Here is a 23194-nt window from a genome sequence, read left to right as displayed (position 1 = left end):
CTTATCGCTATAGCTGTAATGATAGACATATAATTTCACGGAGCTGTGAAGATAACTATCTCGTTAGGAAAGATGCATTTGGCAATGCAAACATGTAGAAGTAAATTTGTATAAGACAATACTGTATATAGGTTGCCATTACTGACTTATCATCTTGAAAATGCAAGCTATCTGGCTGTTATGCTGATCTAGTGCATTTAGTTCTTCTGGAGCAATGACCTGTAACAAATATGGATTTCAGAATTTCTGATTTCCCTTGCTGCATGCTCATCCAGGGTCAGCGACTCAAAGTACTGAAGCTGGACACAGCCGGGCAATTTAAGCAGGAGGTCAACTATGGCAGTCTCAAAATCTCGCTCACTACATAATACAGGTATTGAAGAAGTAAAAAATGTCCACTTAGCGAAGAGAATGCTGTGCTAGCTTAGTGAATACAGTGAAGTTGTGTTCGCTTTGAATGCCCAATCATTTGCAGTGGAATAAAAAAAGGATTCTACCTTGCACATGATTAGATAATTGAAATGAGCATGGCTTCACTTCATTCACTAAGCACATAAATAATAAAAAAAAATAACACATGCTTAGCTTTACCTTTCAGGGTCAGGCTTGGAGGGAAGTCTCTCTACTGGTGTCTTAAACAGTAGAGGAAAAGTATAGGGAGATCAAGCTCTGTTCTGCTCATTTTAAAATTAAATAAATCAATTTCTGTTGAGTTGTTCTTGAGCACATCAAAACACATCACTAGTTTGAAAAAAAAATCTGTTAAACATACTTTGCGAGGTTTAGTAGCTGTCATCTCATATACATCGATTGTGTAGTTGGTTCTTCTTCCATATGTATCAAACTGGACATTTCCAGTCATTCCTTGAACTTGTACCTAGAAAAATGAACAATTATGCATTTTTAGAGATACCAGAAATAATCATAGAGGCCGAATAAAGGGACCATTAAAGGTACAATACAAATTACTTTGTGTATAAGGTCTACTAACATCGATACATGTAAAACTAACATACTTGTACAGGAGGCAGTTGACATTGTTTAACTAGTGAGCTAGTTTATGCTAGAGAAGAGAGTCAGAGATCTGTTAGGGCTTTAATTGACTTTTACAGCTCCAGGCTTTACCTTCGCAGCAGGAGAGTCCTCAGTGAATACAAAGGCTGTACTGTCACTGCTGACAGATGTTGCAGCCCCTGTTCATTATAGTGCAGTCTGTCTGCCAATATAAAAGGGACACTTCATTTTGAAGCTTATGTTTATATGGCCTAAAGCTCACTTATCTTATTCATATTTATTTGCAAATTATTATTGTTATAAAAAGTTCTTTGATTTTTTGCAAACCTGTCACAAGCTGGGCCCACTAAAGCTGAGGGTATGATGAAAAAAAAAACAATAAATGGAAGTTACTTTTTTGGAAAACATGTCAAAATGATCAAGAGATCCATGGACACTGGCAGCTCAAAGTGCTTGTTTGGGAAAAATTAAAATGAACATATTCAGTACACTGCCCCATGAGTTTTCTCTTTTTAAAAATTCTGCAAGTATAGACAAATACCTGCTGATCCTGCCAGAAATCCAGTTCACTCCTACTGGACTACAGAATACCTACCGGGGGGATGTGTTCTGTAGTCCTGTAAAAGTAAGATGGCCAGAGCTGACAGCACTGTTTGGAACTTCAGTACAGCAGAGGCAGTGTTGTCAGATCAAACAAGAAGTTAGGAGAAATACTTATATTTTTATATATACCGTATATACTCGAGTATAAGCCGACCCGAATATAAGCCGAGGTACCTAATTTTACCACAAAGAACTGGGAAAAAATATTGACTCGAGTATAAGCCGACCCGAATATAAGCCGAGGTACCTAATTTTACCACAAAGAACTGGGAAAAAATATTGACTCGAGTATAAGCCGACCCGAATATAAGCCGAGGTACCTAATTTTACCACAAAGAACTGGGAAAAAATATTGACTCGAGTATAAGCCGACCCGAATATAAGCCGAGGTACCTAATTTTACCACAAAGAACTGGGAAAAAATATTGACTCGAGTATAAGCCGACCCGAATATAAGCCGAGGTACCTAATTTTACCACAAAGAACTGGGAAAAAATATTGACTCGAGTATAAGCCGACCCGAATATAAGCCGAGGTACCTAATTTTACCACAAAGAACTGGGAAAAAATATTGACTCGAGTATAAGCCGACCCGAATATAAGCCGAGGTACCTAATTTTACCACAAAGAACTGGGAAAAAATATTGACTCGAGTATAAGCCGACCCGAATATAAGCCGAGGTACCTAATTTTACCACAAAGAACTGGGAAAAAATATTGACTCGAGTATAAGCCGAGTTTTTCAGGAAATTTTTTGTGCTGAAAAATTCCCCCCTCGGCTTATCCTCGAGTCAGCGTCTCGAGAACTGAGGAAAAGTGAGTACGCTGGTCAGGTTTCTTCTTACTTACCTCGCCGAGCGTCGTGTTACTGCTGCTCCGGTGGGTGGCGCTCCGAGCAGGGTCATCTGTCAGTCTCCGGACCCGGAGACTGCCAGATGACCCCGCTCGGAGCGCCGCCCACCGGAGCAGCAGTAACACGACGCTCGGCGAGGTAAGTAAGAAGAAACCTGACCAGCGTACTCACTTTTCCTCAGTTCTCGAGACGCTGACTCGAGGATAAGCCGAGGGGGGAATTTTTCAGCACAAAAAATTTCCTGAAAAACTCGGCTTATACTCGAGTATATACAGTACTTATATATATTTTTGGCAGATCAATAGGTATTTTTCTGTATTCAACAAAAGTCTATGATGAAGCACATGTTTGCGTGAAATGCATAAGAAAGGTTCTCTTGATGTGCTTCTGGAATGCCCAATTTACTACAATAAAGAAGAAGCTGCATATTATACTGGAGTTATTTTAATTTACCCAGATATACTGTACATTGTAAGTGCTATGCAAGTCTCAGCTTTGCAATTAAATGTCTATAGTCCCTTTGCTGCCTTCTGAGTTTTGCTATATTTTAATGTAAGGGGCAGCCTCACTGACCAATAGAGAGGCTCAGCATGTGGAACAAGATGGGGCAAAGTATGCCTATTGGAGGAAAAGCGGAGTTCTTTTAATAACTTCAATTGCTTTTATTGCTCAAGCTACTAATTGTTTTACACACAATTTCTCCCAAACATATATTTTTTCATATCCGGTCTAAATTTCTGAAATTTGTGACAAATTCACTGTAAACCAACTTGATATTTACATTTACTAGCCTAATAAATAATAGTGATATAATCACATTTAAAGTAAACCCTAAATGATTGGCATTTTTTTGGTAAATTAGTTTGCAAAAGCAATGTGTATTATACACAATTTCCATTTTTTCTGTGCAGCTGCTTCCTGTCTATATGCATGCACTCCAGCAGATGCTGCATGGCCTTGGTTAGGGAGAGTTGGCTGATGGAACATGCCTGTGTAATGTTGAAATGGCAACTTGTAGTCCTCATAAGAAGCATATTGACAGGCTCACCAGAAATTATTTTAGTAAAAGCTTCAGATTTGGTTTGATTGGGTCTACTCATATCTTAAACACTCAAATTGGCTCATACATTAATGGTAAAAACATTAAGCAGTAATGGTTTTCAAATAGTTAATTAAATAAATCAGGTCTTTTGCATGTGTGATGACTCTAGCATTTTTTTCAAGGTCTATTAGGCATGGTCTGTTTCATAATAACATCATATAGTTGAGCTATGATACACTTAATTGTTTATGTTATTATAGAATACAAGGTGAGACACAGATAATCATTCTTGCATGAAATTAAAGTGACTCCCTGTTCTGCATGTTTTTGTAGACCAGGATGCAGATTACCACATGGACGCCTTTTGACTGTTCTGATATATTGTATTTTTCAAGATGTCACAACATGGTGCACATTTACTATAGAATTCTGTCATCTTATCTGAAAAAATGCATGACTATAATGTAGCACAATATGCCTGACTGATTCAAAATCACATTTACATGCAGAAGTGGGTATTACATTTTCTAAACAGTTTTGAAATATAGTTTTCTGTAGTATATTCTGACTGATGGTTCTAGGACAAATCAAGAAAGAACAATTTTATTATTTTTCACCTTGTGTACAATTTTTGTTAATTTACTTGGCAATCATTACTTTATGGATTGGAAAATTGTCAGTTCTGGCATTTACAAAAAGTCCAGTTCCTCTGTGACTATTGAGTTCATTCAATTTCCCCAGCCATATCTGGTTCTGTTATAATGAAAAACCGAAGCTCTGTATATCTTACATAGATACACTACTTTATTTAGCCTTGCAAAAGTTGTTTTATACACAAATGTGGGCTTTTGTGCTGGTCTTTATTGGTCATTCTTTGGAATGCAATTATATTAATGAAAGTTCTTTTTTAATAACTGTATTGTACATATCTTACTCTGGTAAATCGCCTATGTGTAGTGAGTAAAAAGACCAGTTTATGTCTGCAACATAAATATTGAAAAATAGGAAATTACATTGAAATTTCTACCTTGTGGAATATCTGGGTCACAATGACAACTGTGACATTGTATATACAACTTAACGGTATATGGTGGAATCTTTTTAAAATACTCTTTGCATGTATGACTAACAGATTATTAAAAAAAATTAAATGAGAAACCTCTCAAATTAGCTGGAATAAAAAAAGAGCCCAAAGCCAATGAAGTCATCCATGTAAGGGTAATTAATTGAGCTACTGAAGCAATCTTTTACTACTCAGCCATATAAGGGTAAACAATGTAGACAACATTTTGATTTTTTTTAAAGAAATATTTGTCAGAAAAAAGTAGAGACATACAGAGGTATCTTATGTGATAAATTGGCCATTATTCAAACATTCAAAATGTCATATTAATGGCCAGTATTAGAAAAAAAAGATAAAGTATTTATTTTTAATTAAATGTTTCAAGACCTTTTACTGTCTCCATGAAGAGGGAAGAGTATTTGTTAAATACTTTCAATTGTTTAGATTAAGCAGTAGATTAAGGCAGGCCATACATGTAAAGGCTGGGGCACCCAATCTAACTGGTGTTTGCTCACGGACGGTCGGTTCTTTATCAGATTTTGAATACATATGCAAGGTCAAATCTGTATATGCATGTACATACACTTTGTTGTGGTTATTTCACAATACGATTTTCTGAGAGAATAACAACTGGAGGGGAAAGTCAAGGTAAATTGGTCATACTTTGATGACAGTCATTGCAATGTTTGGTACCTTTACAATTTATTTAAACCCATTCTCTTGATAAAAATGACTTAAGAAATTGGTGTGTATGTCCACCCTACCACTCAACAATTTACTGACTTCCTGATCCCCAGATCTCATACATTTTTCTTCTACATCCCAACTTTTTCATCTTAAAAATGACCAAATATTCTACATAATTAATCTGGTTAATGTGGCCCTAGCTTGTAACCCTGTTCTAGGGAAGCAAGCTGAGCCACTGGCTCAACAGAGTAAACAACATTAAAACTATGGAAGCCCTTACCAGCTCTCTTAAGGGCACAAGTGAGTAATTTCACAACCCACAGTTTTACTTGTATGACTTCCTCATGAAGGAGGAATACCAGCACCTATAAAATTCTTAAGATTTTTACAGAAACTCTGTGGACACACATCTTTCCTATTTCCCTTACCCTACCCTTCCCACTGTCTTTTTTTTTTTGGCCTTCTCCTATCAGACCTTCCTATCCCCACTACCACATCCTATCCTTCCATCCCCACCTCTTGCTCAGATTGGTTGCATAGCTTGCACATATTGACCTTAATTTACTAAATAAGTAGAGCATGTTCACTTTTAAAGTACATTTTCACTTTGTAAAGTGAATTTTTACTCGTCTTAGTGAATGATTTGAAACTAAGGGGTCTATTCACAACGCTGCCAAAGGATCTAGCCATAGCTTTGGCTGATCCTTTGGCTAGCTCTGACCCCAGGACCCCTTCGGTTCAGTTGAACTGAAGGGCTGCTGTACAGGCTATTCACTATAGCCTGTATAGCTCCCGAAGTTGGCCGAGCGGCTCAGTCGAGCCGAAGGCATATGGTTTGGCTCGACTGAGCCGAGGTGAAAGCCGAGGCTGGCCGAACAGCCGGCCGACAGCCTGCTACTGACAGCTGGGCAGAGCCAGCTGTCATCTCACGGCTGGCTCCGGCCACTTGCATAACAGGTAACCAGGGACGCTGATCTGTCAGCACACTGAGAACCCGGCGGAGCCGCCATGATATCATGAGTTCTCAGTGTTTAATGACAGTTCAGCTTCCCCTGGTTAGCTAGTGACCAGGGGACGCTGAACTGTCATGAGAGCTTGTCAGAGCCAGCGGTGATATCAAAGCCGGCTCTGCTAAGCTCTCATCGTAATGACAGAACAGCGTCCCCTGGTTACTGGGTAGCCAGGGACGCTGAGCTGTCATTACGATAAGAGCTTAGTGGAGCCGGTAATGTTGTTTTCTACTTTTTTCCCACAGTTTTTCTATTCTGCTGGGTACCACCGAGGTACCCAGCAGAATAGCTGAGCCGAATGCCGCTCACTCACTGCTGTTCGGCCTCTATGAAAATAGGCCGAACAGCAGCGAGTAGCCTTCCGGAGGTTCGGCTCAGCCGATCCAGATGTTGGATCAGCTGAGTCGAACTCCTTCTGCACTTCGGGAGCTTTGAGAGAGTCTACAAAAATATAAAAAGCAATTAGGTGATTCATCCATCCAATGTTTAACCAAAACTACAATTTTTCTGTGGACCTGAACACAAAAAATAGATGACCTTATTTTTCAGTCTTCCCTTATTTGATATGATATTGTGCTGTTTTAAGGAAAAAGGCAGGTCACCTTAAAAAAAGGATATGCAGAGAAGACCACCAATCCCATCAATAATACAGGAAATAGGTGTGAAAAATGATGAGTGCAAAATGGAGGATAAATGTTTATTAAGTAGAATAATGAAAACATTTTCAACACTTTTTATAGTAGACCAGGTTACTTAGCCACTGTTCACAATAAGGCGATACAACATTGCAGAGCTGCTGTCATGTGATGTGCTGCAGTAGGGCAGCCTATTAATTTGAATGAGCTGCCTACAAGAGCTAAATCACACTCAAAAAGAGTTTGCACCTGTTTTAAATTTGCATTGCACATTGAATGGTAATAGGTTAATGTGTGATGTGGTGTGATACAATGCTCATGCGCTGGCTAGGTGCGTTGGGGTGCTATTAGGAAATAATTGCACTGCAGTGCATTTAACATTGCTCCCGCATCGCAAGTATAGATATAGATTTTACTAGTAACATAGCCTAAAGATGACACAAATAATGTACTGTTTGATCACAGCCTAGAAGCCCTGGGTAAAGCAATGCAAAGTATCACATTTTTCTCAGGAAGCTCAGGTTTATTTCTGCCACCCAATTCTGAAAACATGTCTCTTTCTATAAGAATCACATTGTGTCGTGATACCAAATACATGAGCCTTGCAGAGCTGAGATTTTCATGCTTCACAAATCTCTGTACAATCTGTTATCTTCTTATTTACTTTCTTTTTCCCAAAACAAAGCCAAATATAAGCTGAATATCACGCTAGTCTGCTCTCATTTCATAACCAGGCTTTGTTTTATGTAAATATAAATGCATCAGAATAATGACTTCTAATTAGCCAAGAAATCATTACAGCATGTGTAAGGAACCCTTGCCACACCAGATGTTGCTGAACTACATTTCCCATGATTCTCATTATCCAAATACCATAACATCCCACTTTGTTATGAAAATACTAATACGATTTCTTGCAATTGCAAATATGCAAAGAATTTACAAAATTATATATTTCTTATAGGTTGTAACATTATGTTACTTTACATAGTTTAATATCTATGCTAAAAATAATCACATGGTCATTTTTGCATTTGATATACACCTGCCTAAACAATTTTATATATATATATGTTAAGTTGGTTTAGGCAGGTGTATATCAAATGCAAATATGACCATGTGATTATTTTTAGCATAGATATTAAATTATGTAAAGTAACATATATGTTGTAGTATTTTGTGTCTATTTCACCTGTATTTCCCTTACTAGATTGTATTGGATCTTTTTCCCTTTTTCAATAGAACTTTGATGGAAACAGAACACATTGCGATTAGTTGTGTTTGCTCTGCATTCTGTAAAGAAACCATGTTATACCTGCAGCAGTCTACCAAACCCTAATTTTGACCAGTTCTGACACTTTCAGATTGTGGCAGTTTGCTTGCTAAGCCCCCTGCCCCACACATTCCTATTGGCCCATCACTATTATGTGCAGACTCACTGACCAACAAGAAGGGACAGGCAATCTTTAGCATTATCAGGAAGCAATGAAGCTTTGCCTGTCAGAGCAGTTCAGGACAGGAAGATTTGGGAGTCTGCTGCCGCTATGTGCCAGCACCTCTAAGTGTCTACACTTTATTTCTACAGAAGGTTTTTTGTTTAAATCTCTTTAAAGCAAAACTATAGGCAAATGTTTACAGTAAGATAACTATACTACTTCCTGGTTCATCATTATTGCTTACTGGATCAACTCCCTGCTCATCCATTGTCCAATGAGCTGGCCGGATACATAAAGGTGATATAAGAAATTCTATTGTTGAAACAGGAAATAAGTGTGCCACCTGTCTGGCTTTGCATTTTAGAAAATGTGTGCAAATCATATGGTTGATTGTACAGAATTTGTAATTTTTTTGGCAAGTATTTTTCAACTGCGTATTTAATTGTATATCTAGAGCTAAGTTTCAACAGTCTTTCTGGGAAGGAAAACAAAGAGTAAGAGAAGAACTAAATATCAACATATCCTGGAGAAAATACTGCTTTAGGCTCTCTTCAGTGCAAGCCGCATGTGTGAAGACCGAGACAGAAATGTATTTTAAAGATAAGTATTACAGTTCAAATTGGATGATCCCCTTCAGCAGAAATTAACAAAGCATTGTGGATTGCAAAATATAACTTATTTACCCAACAGCATGTTGGGGTTGGTGATAGTTTGACCATGCACTTTAACCTTTATCAAGCCTAGAAAAAGGTTTATTTGTATGATAGAACCACCATGCTGCAGTTGGAATAATGTTATTCTTTACTCATGGCACTGAAAACCCTTTACTCGTAAAGTTTGCCAAAGCCAAAACTTTTTATTTTGTAGGAAAAAATTTTCTTGCTGTTTCCCAATGGAGAGATATTCATCGACGTCTGTCCCGAACACACAAGAGGACATTTCTACAAAGTGATGGGAAATCCCCTTTTAGTAAGCCGTCACCGGAACAGGTAATCATTGGAAGATCCCTTATGTCCTGTTCCAGTAATGACTGCAACATTTTGGATTATCCATTGCTTCCTGTTCCAGTGAAAATGGTGAGGACAAATAGAGAGCGTGAAATTACAAAAATGTGGTTTTGACTTAAGAAACACTTTAAGGCACCCACAAACTCCAAGTAAATGTTTTCAATTTAGCTGGATTTATGGATTTCTGCCCAATCTCTTTTTCACCCAACTTTCATGTCAACTATTTTGATTAGGCTGGGTATTCACTATATTTTAACCACAAGAAGTGCAGTATAGCAGCAGTCTGCATCTATTTGATCAGAAAATGAACATAGTAAACAGGCCATTTTAGTCAAACGGATCTCTTACTATACCAATGCCAGTTTACCATGGTCCTTTTTTTAAACATTTTTTGTACTCTAGGTATAGCAAGATTGTTGCACAGGTATGCCAACTTCATTAATAATGTGTGGCATTTTATCTCTTGTCAAGATTTAAGAAATGCATTAAACATGGCCAATCTTTTGCTTGTGTGCTCCATGGTTGATATTTCATTAGATATTCAGACATGGATATCTAATCTTATCAGCCTAGTAAAGTAAGTTTAAATATTTTCCAGAATTTTATATAAAATATGTAATATACCACAGTTTATACCCGTTTTGTAATGTTTCATCTATTGCAGACTTATTTCTCTTGTCCCTTTTCACTTGCAAGATCTTTATTTTCAACAGAGAGTGTGATTTTAGGTGTACACATTCCTTGTTTGGTGCTATTCTGAGGCAATCAGGGTGGTTAATTTACTTAAAGCAAATAGACTGTTCACTTTTCAAGGGAATGTTCCCTTAGCTTGGTGAGTGAGAGGAAGCTCTGCTTACTTCCATCATCCAAACATGCCAGCAATACAGTACTGTTTATTGTTTCTTTATTTATTTACATATACTTGTGTATTCTTAGCAAAGTGAAATGTCCCCTCATTCCCAAAGCCAAGGAAAATTGCCTTGCAAAGTGCAAAGTCCTTTGCAAAGTGATTTACCTGTTGTAAATCAAACCCAATAGTTCATGATCCTCAACAAGGGCTTATATTCAAACATTACCCTAAAGCCTTAACAGTCTTGCTGGAATGGATACATTAGAAACCAGTTAAAGAGCTGAGATACTTACCTTTCCATTAGATAACAATGCTCTAGGCTCCTTCCTGTGCTGGTCAGGTGACAAAAAGCCTAGACACATGCCAGTCTGAAATGTAATTATCTCTTGCCTGCTAGAAAAGATCACATGACCAAATATCTGGGCTTCTGGTTTTGTGATTTCCACATGAGGGAGCTCAAGGTATTTCTGGCTGAGCTACTTTCAAACATTTCTCAAAATCTAGCTTCAGCATGGTCTGTGAGAAAATTTTATATACTCTATGCAAACAACTCAAATCTTTCACAACACTAATCTTGGAAATGATATAAGGGAGATCATGGAAAACAAGGCTAAATGTAGAGTTTTTCTTCAAGCTCTGAACAAAATAAATTTCAAAATTCCACAGCAAGGTCTCATGGAGAAAGAGTTCCTAATAATTGTACTATAAAACAAAAACAGACACCGCTGGTCTTGTAAACAAACATTTATATTATACTGTTCTATGAATAGAAGTATTATTCTGCAATGAGTCTCATAGTTACCATTTTTAAAGCCCGTTCTATGTCTATCCCTTGGCTCCAAGGAACTGCAGGATTTGCCAGGCAGTCTCCGGCACTCCCTCTTCTTGAGACATCCACTCGTTGCCTTCTTAAGTATCGAAATGCTTCTGCAATTACCAGGACTGCATCATGGGTCAGTGCAGATGTATACTAAACATAACAAAAAAGAATACATGACACACGGTGACCGACACTGTATATATAATCACAGTGAGAAGGTTGTTAACCTATAATACTGATTTTTTTTCTTAAAGGAGAACTATGGGGTTAGGGCTTTCCCCCATAGTTCTCCCTAGGGTAACGGGATGTCATAGACTTACCCGGACAGGAGCTCCGTCGCCTCGGCCCGTTGTCTCGGCTGTGACGTCATGGCCGACTCCTCCCACTGGGCGCGACGCCTCCTCAAAATCACAGGTGAGTCAGTCACTCAACGTTTTATCATTGTGGAACATCGAGCGACTGACTCTGTGAGAAACAGAGCCACAGACCGCCATAGCAGCAGAGAGTGGGGTTCAGACTGTCCTACCGAGGACTCAGATCCTGACCATCTGCTGAGGCTCACCTCTGCCATACCAGGATACCAGCTAATCCTCTTTAACTCACTCCACACCAGAACCGCAAATACGACGGGATCTTCCCCCTTCTATTAGTAGCCACTTCAAAGCATACTCTGCTATATACTATTGATGAACTGTGTCCTTCAGTACAGATTGTACATGCTATATCAGAGTATTCACTGGATGGCATATCTTACTCAGGCTGGTACCATCTGTCAGTAATACTACACTGTAAGCTTCCAAAGTATATTAGTGAATGCTACAGGCTAGTACAGCATACTATTGTATACAGAGGAGCGGGAAGTGGTTGTAAGCAAGCACCTTCCTGCGACCCCTTCTGGGAAACTACAACTCACCTCCCGCCTCCTCTCTGAATAGATAACCTGCTCACCATATCCCCTAGCTAAACCCTTGACCCTCATTGGTCTTATTCCAGGTAACACTTCTAGGACGGGTACATGATGTGGAACGGTCCCCCATCGCAAGTGTATATGGGTTCCGCCAGACTGACCGAACCCTTACTCCTTGAGAGTTAGTTCCGCAGCTGAGATCCAGGAGTGTATTGACCTGCTGGACTGTGACACGGGAGGACACAAACTAGCGTCCTTCCGTCACCCAAAGCTCAGTATACCGCGAGCTAAAGCTCGCGGTATACTGAGATGCCGCAGTATATAGCAATGGAGCTACAGCTCGCGGTATACTAAGACGCCGCAGCTGAAGCGGATCCCGACAATCATGTCTGGATCCGCCCAGCTGCGTGAGTGACAGCTGGCCCTGCCTATCTAGAGGCAGAGCCAGCTGTACCCGCCCCCTCCGCTGTCCATTCCGCCAGTCAGCGCCGGAGGATCGGAGCAGGGAGGGGGGAATCCAGCCACACCCCTGTCACGGCAGAGAGCTGTGACAGGATCGAGAAGTGATCGAACGCCGGTATGTGTTCGCTCACTTCCCGATCTACTGAGCCGACCTGTGACAGTCTCATTGTCACGGGTCGGCTAGAACTATGAGGTGAGTGGAAAGCACTCATCTCATAGTTCTCCTCTAAAAAAAGATTAGGGTCATTTTATGTTTTATTAAAAAAATGTTTTTTTTTTAAATAAAACCTGCTTAAAACAAACATTTGGCAAGTTCCAACATTTACAATTTGAAAGTGGAACGTAGCTGGGATGGGGGACCAAGGAGAATCACAGGAGCACTATGCTACTTGCACATTATGGTAAACCAATCTCTGAGCGTGCCCTCCTCCAGCAATGACAACTCTCCACTTTCTGTCACCAATGTTGCCATCTTCTGATTATTTTTGTGCATCCACCATCTTTCTTCTTTGCCTCTTTTGCCAGTGATAAAGCAATGGAGCTAAAATGTCATGGCACCTTACTTAAGTTTTTGACATCACACCAGAGTGTACACTGCACTGCGCATGCAATGCCAGTAGTTTACATTGAAAAACAGGTAATAGAGGTTTTTTGGTTGAACACACTATCAAAGATTCTTCTACCAAAAAAACTTCCAACAAATTTGTTTTCAGGTTTTAAAATATTGCAATATTTATTCAGATGCATCCCTCTATTCCTTTCGCTAGCATCAAATATTTAATCTATGCACATAATTTCTCAGGTAATTTTGTAACCAGCTTTCAAGGCAAATGTAATTAAAGTGATAAATTCAGGCAATCAACTGCCAACAGTTTTGTTTGTTTCACATTTGAAATTGTTGGTGGTAGAACAATTTATAGTATTGGTTTGTATTGGCAAATGTTTGGGTTGTTTTTGCGATTGGAAACTGAAAGTGGTTGAATTTACATAAAAACTGGCAGGTGTGACCAGCATAGATGGGTATATTTCACATTTATAATGTTAAGGACATTATACAGCCCAGTGGGTATGAACAATACAAGGTTAATTAGTTGTTATTACTTTTTACTATACTTTGATTAAGGCAAAGTTATAAATTGTTTTTCTTTAATTAAATCAAACAACCAAGACTCCATAAAATGTAATTGAAAAATTGAAATACACCGGACTACAGTTAATACAGAATATTTATTCAATGCTGTTTTACTTTTTTTGCTCAATATTAATTACACAATTCAAATATACAGTTTTAGAAGCAATTTAATTTGTTACCTTTCTAACCATGAACTGTTAATCTAGCCTTTAATGTGCAATTAAAATCTGCTTTGCATTATTTAAAAATAACACTCCTTATACTAGGTACAAAGGTAGGGATAGATATTACATTATAGGAAGGGTTATGTATTTGTTAGGAAACAACCAAGATGTTAAAATATATATATTAATGATAATAATCTATATAAGGCAGAGCTTACAATTGTTATGGGTCCATGAATCAGCGAAGACTCAGCACTGCCTGCCCCTGATGCATAATTAGGGGATTATTCACAAAGCTAGCCGAAGGATCAGCCGTAGCTTTGGGGGATCCTTCAGCTAGCTTCGGTTGTGTAAGCCCTTCGGTTCAGAGGTACTGAAGGGCTAATGTACGGGCTATTCTCTATAGCCCGTACAGCTCCCGAAGGCGGCCGAGCAGCTCAGCCGAGCCATAGGCATATGCTTTTGCTCGATTGAGCTGAAGTAATAGCCGAAGCAGGGCAAACGCCTCGCAAATTACATCTGAGCCAGCCATGATGACAGATCAGCATCCCTAAATGACAGATCAGCATCCCTAAATGAACTGGGGACACTGAACTGCATTAAGTAATGACAACTGGGCGGAGCCGGCCTTGACATCACGGCTCCACCCAGTTGTTATTCCTTGGCACAGGACCTGCTAGAAGACTGGCCAATAGGAAACAATGCTCTGTGGCATTCGGCTATTCACTTACTGCCGTTCGGCCCCTATGGGAATAGGGGTGAACGGCAGCGAGTAGGCTGCCGGAGCTTCGGCTCAGCTGATTCAGATGTTGGATCGGCTGAGTCAAAGTCCTTCTGCACTTCGGTTCAGCTGAACATGCAGAGCATGTTCAGCTGACTGAAGTGCAGACGATGTATGGCTGATTCAACTGATGTACGGCTTAAATCAGCCGTACTGACCTGTAGTGAATAGCCGAGCGTTGTTCGGCTCACTTCACTACGGCTCATTTATTCACTCAGCTGCCTCCGGCAGCTTTATGAATAACCCTATTAATGTTCATATGTTCATATGGCAAGTAATTTAGCACAAATAATTTAGTTTTATTGGGAATGTTCTGATCTTCAAATATAAAAAGGGGCAGGTTTTACTTAAAATTTTCTAAAAGTTATATGAAACGTTTGGATTTGTGACATAAGGAAAGGGGAAATTATCGAGGGGCGATTATATTACTCCTCGATTTCTTTCATATGTACAAGACTAGCTGAATCCAGATGAGGTTTTCGGGTAGACTTTGGGTCTGGGTAATCCAGTTTGGATTTTTTTGTCTCTCACCTGGGTTGTTTAATTGATTAAGGATTAATTATTCAGGTGATATAAAAGGGGAAGGTTGGAGCATGATGCTGCTCTGGCCCGGGACTCAGACAGCCTTCTGAGAGAGCGGCAATTTGGATATGTTTGTGAGTAAAAATACTTTTGGTTTTATGAGGTGGCTGAGAGAAGCTCATCACCTGTTAGAGAGGAAAACCTGTATATTTAGGTAGAGCCTGGAAGGCAAGGATTTATTTTCTGTTTTATTGCAACCTCTTAAATAAAACTGACTGCAAGTCAGATTGAAAAATAACTTTTGCTGCCTGGACTACCTTTTTCCTTTTTGTTTGGCTCACTTCACTTCGGCTGGGTTATTCACTCGTCTGCCTTCGGCAGCTTTGTGAATAACCCCCTAAGTATTTTCCAAAGTTTTTACCTCAGAATATATTCAGTTAACCAATGAAAGCTATCGTCTACAGTTGGCAACTTGATACAAACACTTGGGGAGAGTAGCAAATAGGAGATTGGAGTATGCAGCCTATGATAATAATAAAATTGTCTCCAAGAAGGAATAGAAAATTCCCTCTAGGATGCTCCTGAGAAAACTAAGGTTCTTTAATGGGACTGAATGAATGAGTATAATCTGGAGCAGTGTATCACACTTTCCTGGAAATGTTAGGTCCAAGGGTAATTAGTATGCCAGATTGGGTGAGTAGAATGTGACATTTGGAATTAGGAATGGTTTTCTGGTTCACTAGCATAAGTGTTTGAAAATCTCTAAGCATGTAATTTGCCCCCTCCAGTACATACAGTATACTGTATATTACATATACCGGCTTTCTCTGGTATAAATATACTAATTAATTAGAGGCGGAGAAAATGGTATTAAGTGACTTTTCAGCTGTGCACTGCAATTTTCATGGTGTGGCTTTCCTGCTGATAGAAATGAAAGTTGCAGTTTGTGTTGCTCATTCACAAACAAGACAATCAATAAAATACAGTGCAATTACAAGAATCTTTTTAAAGTGGCTGTGAAATTATATATACATGTATGTTTACTATAATGTGTTATTTAGGAGTTTGAACAAGATGCCATAGACAGAGAGGTATACTATACCTTTAATGGTGAATTCCGTGCTTCGGGGAACTCTCGTTCATCCAAACGTACCCATCTCTGTAAAAACTGCTGGACAAGTGGGTTCTCATTATTCACAATCTGAAATCCGGTAACATTTGCTCCACCATGCATGACTCTCTCCAATGAAATGCCTGTAAATCCCTGTGTTTGTGGAAGATAAAATAATAAAATTAATTTTCTGACTAGATCAAGTTTTGTAAAGAATCCTGAACATTTCGCAAGTTTTTACATTCCTTTTATGAGGTAGGCCAGATGGGTGTTTTACCAATAAACCAGGCTGCTGTATTTCTAAACAGAAATTGCTACCGGTTAAGAGAGGTCAAAAGCTATCATCTTTTCCACACAAGCCTGGAACCGTGTAATGATGCAATAAGGACTGTGGCATTTGTTTTATGATACAGCAACTAACAGACAATTTTGCTATGTTACACTAAAGTCCAGTTTCTCAGTTATAATGAGAATGTTGCCATCATTTAAAATCATTTTAAATATTCCTGTGAACTTGTATTTTGTCACTGGGGCCCTCTCTGCTGGCACGCGAGCCCAGGTTCATGGACCACCAATGGAAGTAGATCCGACCGACCCGGATCGCCTCAGTATGCGAGCCGGGCCAGTCACAATAAGGCAGCGGCCTCTAAACAGGCAGATTAGTCGGCCGCTTCCTCCTCGCTAGGACGCCAGGAGGCCCCTGTGAGCGGCCGTCTCATCTGCCTGTTTAGAGGCCGCCGCCTGATTGTGACCGATCAGACTACAGAGGTTATAAGTGTGTGATGTGTGTGTTTCATTACGTGTGTATGTGCATGTGTTTTATTAAGTGTATAAATGTTTGAATATGCGTGTTTCCCTATTTTGCTTAAGGCCCCATTCACACTGTGCGTAAAATCCCACTATTTCTCGCATTTTTGCCGTGCGATATTGCAAGAAGTCGCAGGCCAATGTTATTCAATGGAGCTGTTCTATTGTACAGCTCCATGTCACACGTCACTTCAGCAGGACCCTTTTTCCCGCGGATGTTGCGTAATGTTTGGGCACTCGGGTTCAAAAAGGTTTGCCATCACTGCCCTATGATATCAGGTTCATTTTGCTGCTGGAGTTTGTAATATGTAGCCTTTAATGCTTATGATGAACTAGGGGCAATCTTCATAAAAGCAAATGGGGCAGAAATCTCATGCCCACCACTCCTAGGAGGCCTACCAACAGTGGCATCCAAAATCTCATATACAGTGCCTAGTGCACAGCATAAGGACAGAAACACAGATATTGTCTACCTCTTACCAACCCTAGGTCCAAGCTAATGACTTACTATACAACTAAGGTCTGTCCCCATATGCAACCTAGACTGTCACCCTTATCTGTGCTTTATTTCTTGGTGAGTCACTGATTTTGTCAGATCAATGGCCCACCAAGTAATAAGTCAGTAGATTGGAAGCTCCTTGAGGGCAGGGACTAATGTAAATATACAGTATGTAAAGTGATGCATAAATTGTCAGCACTATCCAAATACCAATTTAAAAAAAATAAAGTGGTGAAGCAAGCACAAAGTTTGCAGCCTTGGGATGTTAACCCTTGCAGTGCAGGGGTAGCCCCACTGCAAGAGTTAATTTGTCATTTGCCTGGAGTTGATGTTTAAGAAGTGTCCTGCTTTCTTTATACAATAGTAAAAAAAACAAATTTTTTGTAAAGTATATTAAAAGATCTGCATAACACATTTTTATTTTTCCACTGCAGCAAAAATGTACCTGACAGTTAATTGCACCATGTAGCTCTCTATTGTGGAATGGCTGTTGTTTTTCATGTTAATGGGAAAAATACTATGTAAGACTAACAAAAGGCATTGTAATTTAAACTAAAATTTTACTGCTGGAGTGGAAGTGCTGAGGAAGGGGCTCACCCACTATTGGTCTTCTCTGGGCTATGCATGTTTGATCTGCTTGGGGCCCAATAATATCATAAAACAGCCCTGTGCACAGTGCTAAATAGTATGAAAGTGTTTTACATTTAGAGAAGAAAAATACAATTTCAAAGTATTTATTAAGCTAAAGCTGGCGGTATGATTGAATTATTTTTTTTCATAAATTTTTTCGGTGTATTTTTTTAATATCCTGCCTGTTCTGCCCCCCTGCGACGCGTACGCTCGCAAGGGACGGAACTCGGAAGACGGATGCCGGCGTCGGCCGGAGAACACAGCGCAAGGGAGAAGGTAAATAATGCTATGCAGCATTCCCGAGTGTAGCTTGGGGTTACTGCTTATGGTATGGAAAAGTAACCCCGAGCTACACTCGGGAATACCGCCAGGAAGGTTAAGCTCTGGAACATTGAACTAAAAAGAAGTATACCATCTACTGATTTTGGAATTTAATGTAAACATTTATAAAAATTGCACTTCCTATCATTATGTCGGTAGGGGGCAGATATCTGGGGACTTCCTCCATGTAGGCAAGGGGCCTGTGGCCTGGTATGGTGGGAGGAGCATAATTGCTGCCCCCCTTTCCTGGCCACCAAGACTGCATGCCTAGATAAGAGTCTGCTTATGAATTTTTGCCTGAGAAATACATTTGCTCATCACTGTTTGAAACCTTTTCAAAACTCTATTTACTAGGCCAAATAGTGATGACTGAAATAGCGAGGCAGCAAGTACAAATATTGAAATTATGTTTCATCGTAATATTTCTGGGTTTAGTCTCTTAAAATGAATGGTCTACTTAAAGATCTTATGGCCCCTATATAAAGAAAGTTAGGTTGAGAGGTGATTTGGGCATTTTACACTAGTGCTTCTCGGGCTCAGATCAGAACCTAAATGCTGGATTTATTATACTGTATATCTGTTTGGTCAGAGAGAACTGAGTGATGTTTAAAAAAAATAAATAAATTATGGAATATATGGAACTACATTAGCTTGAAAAGAACAGCACCTTTGAAATAATACAAAACAGTGCTTATGCATAAAGCAAATGTACAATATAGACATAAATCAAAGTCTGTGAGTTACCAAACTAGGTTTTTAGCTCTCTGGTCATTCTACATTTATAAACAGCTATAAGATAACCTAAGCATCTGGGCTTAGTCTTGGTGACAATGAGTTCAGCAATTTCAGAGTCTTGGTGTGACAGATGTCAACTGACATGATTTAGACATTTTATACTAATGCTGCTTTCGTTTCTCTTAAAGAAGAACACCAGCATTTTTTAAAATTAACCCTTGCAGTGGGGCTACACACTTACTTTGCCTAGGTGGTGAAAATAAAGAAGAAATACTCATCCATTCCTCGGTCCCGCCTGACTGCTTGACCGGTCCCTGCAGCCTCTTCTATCCAGTGCTCTGGCAGTCTAAGGGACTGTGACATCATCAGGTCTAATGCAGTCCATTAGATGTGAGGATACCAGGGGACATACTACAGCCAGAGCAGAGGGGGAGAGAAGTGAGTGATCACTGCTACAGGACCGAGGATCAGGTGAGTATATTCTTTTTATTTGCACCCCTAGACCAAAACAAGCAGTTCATTTTTTAAAATCCTAGCATTCTTTTTTAAGATTTTCCTGAGCTGAGTAACAGGATTTATCATTTATATGTGATGGTGAACTTTTAGGGTCATAGTTGACCATGAAAAGCTTGGGTTTACAGCCATGTGAATTACATTTTGTATAATCGTGCCATATGCTGCACATTCGTTCTTTCAAAGAGTTACTTCTCACAAAAAATGAAAGTGTATTTATTGTTAGAGCATGATGAGATTAATCAGCCCATGACTTCTTATGTATCTTGGTGACTTCAACCAAAAGATCTCCCTGTACTAGTTCTCAGCCCTATTTGTGTCCTTCTGGGAGCTTTGGGTGTTCCTGCTCACCTTTGCTTTTTACAGGATCATCATTCATATTATACAATACAATAAAAACCCAACAGGAAACATGGAAACCATCAATAATGGCCCCAACAGGTGTACAGACCATGCATATAACTACAGGTGTCGTAACATACATAGGGCTATCTTCTAGAGAGTCCTAGATACAATTACTAAGCAGAGTTTCGTTGCATGAGTTCCGGTCCACACTTTTTGCCCTTCAGACCACATCTAAAGTTTTCAAATTCCATCCTGTTTTATAAAAAAATATAACCCCTTTATAAAAAAGCACCTTATATATAATGGTGTGCCCCTGCCTCTTGCTGGAAATTATTTGCATTCCTGTGTATGTTTACATAGCCTCTTTAGAATGGCATAGTTAGGTTTTAATGAACCAGGTGAAAAAAAAAAACAACTGCCAAGATGCACTGTTGGCTCTAAGTGCATTTTTGTCAGGTTGGCACGACAATACTTTTGTAAGGTCAGGTCAGTAACTATGCTGGAGTTTTGTTTAGTTATTATTTCAAAGGGATTCTTGGACTGGACTGCTTCACCTGCAGCCTGTAGACTAGCAGACGAAACATGAGCTATAAGGTTTAAAAAAACTCTTTATAAAATGTGCATTTTGTTTCTAGATGACTGCTCACAGACAGCTGTGTGTTAGAGACACAATGAAATAACACATTTGTAAAGTGAGCTGTTAGAAGAACTCGCTGAGTAAGAGTACAAAGATTTTTTTTTATCTCAAGAAATACTGTAAATAAAAAAGATGTTCTATCTAAAAATGAATAGCAATCTCATTTGCTTTTGTTTTGAAGGTAGTAAATATCTCCAAAGAGGAATGGCAGTGTTCAGATTGCTCTGAAATTAAGAGATGAAATGAAACGCAATGACCTGTTCATATCAACTCTACAGCACAAATAGACAATGAACCTTGGACTAAGCTAGGGCACAGGATATGTTATTGAGCTTTAACAAAACTAATAAAGCTTTGGAATATAAAATATATATTCTGAATTGTGCAAAAGAGTGCTCATTAGTGAGGTCCATTTTTCCGCGTATGAATCAATTCTGATCTATGGATATCTTCTGAAAATGCTGATTGCAAGACTGTTATGCTATATTGGCCCATTTTTGTGTTATGCTGACCTAGAGCATACATGCAGACAGGGGCGTCCTGAGGCCGGGTGTCACCCAGAGCGTGTACCAGGTGACACCGCGCCATGACATCATCACATGTGCGACGACATCACGCACGGTGCGCAATGATGTCACACACATGCATAGCCATCTAGGTAATACCTGCCAGCAGCCATCTTGGTGTTGGACACTGGCAGGGAGAGTAGGGGACGTTCAAAATATAAATTCTGAATTGTGCAAAAGAGTGCTCATTAGTGAGGTCCATTTTTCCGCGTATGAATCAATTCTGATCTATGGATATCTTCTGAAAATGCTGATTGCAAGGCTGTTATGCTATATTGGCCCATTTTTGTGTTATGCTGAACTAGAGCATACATGTAGACAGGGGCGTCCTGAGGCCGGGTGTCACCTGGAGCGGGTACCAGGTGACACCACGCCATGATGTCATCACACGTGCGACGACATCACGCACGGTGCGCAATGATGTCACACACATGCATAGCCATCTAGGTAATACCTGCCAGCAGCCATCTTGGTGTTGGACACTGGCAGAGAGAGGAGGGGACGTTCATTCAGCGGGATCAGGTATGCCACCGGCTCCCCTCCTCTCTCGTGCAACTGTCGGGCTTTCGGTCCATGAACGACTGCCCGACTTTTTACAGGGGGTGACACCAAAATGACTGTAGGTCATTTTGGTGTCACCTGGATGCGGGCTGCACCCCCCTTAGTGATGCGACTGCATGCAGATACAGACTCAATTCCTTGGACCTGCATACTAAATCCAGGTATTGAAGGAGTGAGTCATTTTTGCATGGCAGCCAAGCAACAAGCTTTTTTAGAAGCAGAGATCAGCAATACCATGTGTTTTAAAAGCCTCTGATGGAAGCTCCCCAGATCAAAGGCATCAGATCAAAAACGACTCTAATTAGAAGGCAGTGACTTGATTTACAGTGAAGCAGTACAGGTTAATTTCTATGCCCTGCTATGCAGTTTAAAGTGACATTAAACCCTCAGATTTTTTAACATAAACCAATACTGTAATGTGTGCCCTACAGTAATCCATGGTTGTTTCCCTTCTTTTTGCTGCTCTTCCTTTAAAATCTGTATCTGTTCTCATGCTTTGCAGAACTTCTGTTTTGCAGCAGACTGCCTTGTCTCTGGAATAGCTACATGGTGTCTGGTTGTACGTTGTCAACCTGAGCCAGCACTACAGGAAGAGGCACTCAGCTGCATAGGGAAGTTCTCCCCCAGCATGAGAAGACATGAGGATTTAAAAGGAAGAGCAGTAAAGAGAAGGGAAACTACCATGGATTACAGTAAGGCACACATTACAGTATTGTTTTATGTTAAAAAATCTGAGGGTTTAATGTCACTTTAAGTGTTAGGTAATGACTGTTCCTATTAAGGTTTCTGAGTTATTATATATTTTATTTGGTGACACATTACTATAAGTATTTTTGCTGATTATTGAGGATTCAGATTATTTTTCCACACCCTAGAACTGCCCAAAAGATCTCACGTTCTTTTTTTTTATACTGCTACAAGAAATTGCCCCCTTCTGAAAACATCAGTCTGGTGGGGGCTGGTTGGTTTAAAAATTTTGTCTGGTTACAATAACATTGTACATAAAATAACAATATATACATTATTTTAAATAAAGACTTTTCACCCCTTCTGTGTCCCACACTTTGGGGTCTAGTTATACATTTTTTTCATTGGATATTCATACAACTTTAACCCATGATTCACACATTTGCCAATTAAATCCAATTAGAAAAATTTGGGAATCTTAATGTAAAGCTGTGGGAAGCTTGGGAAGCTTGGAAAAAGACAGTTATAAATAGCCTGCATTGTATCTTCAGATAAATTTGGGTAAGTGTCATTGCTCTAGGACTCACAGCTCCCGTATGAATAAATGTCATACAGATTCATTATATTACCTTGACAGTGGGACTCTGACACATATGGTCCATTCCTCAATGTATGAGGTTAATTATCTAATGTAACAATTAGAAAACATTTGTCAAATGGAAACTATAGTGATAGTTTATAGTTTTTTAACTGATGTTTTATATATTTTTTTACTATTTATATACAATCTTTGT

At 39.4% G+C, this 23194-nt stretch overlaps 1 protein-coding gene across 2 annotated transcripts in view; it reads right to left on the bottom strand.

The window, feature by feature from the left end:
* The window catches only part of GRIA3 (glutamate ionotropic receptor AMPA type subunit 3), a 240127-nt gene that overhangs the window by 33543 nt on the left and 183390 nt on the right, over nt 1-23194 (bottom strand). For both annotated transcript variants that reach the window (XM_018558629.1, XM_018558630.1), the window contains exons 6-8: nt 16091-16252; nt 11003-11170; nt 773-877 (exon numbers count right to left, since the gene is read on the bottom strand). In XM_018558629.1, the coding sequence (XP_018414131.1) occupies nt 773-877; nt 11003-11170; nt 16091-16252 (435 nt within the window). The remainder of the gene's footprint in view (nt 1-772; nt 878-11002; nt 11171-16090; nt 16253-23194) is intronic.

This window comes from Nanorana parkeri, unplaced genomic scaffold, assembly GCF_000935625.1.
Source record: "Nanorana parkeri isolate BGI_ZX_2015 unplaced genomic scaffold, ASM93562v1 scaffold349, whole genome shotgun sequence".
In the NCBI taxonomy this organism is placed as follows: Eukaryota; Metazoa; Chordata; class Amphibia; order Anura; family Dicroglossidae; genus Nanorana; species Nanorana parkeri.
Note: the sequence above shows the minus strand (reverse complement) of the source record. Positions and strands in the feature narration are given on the sequence as shown.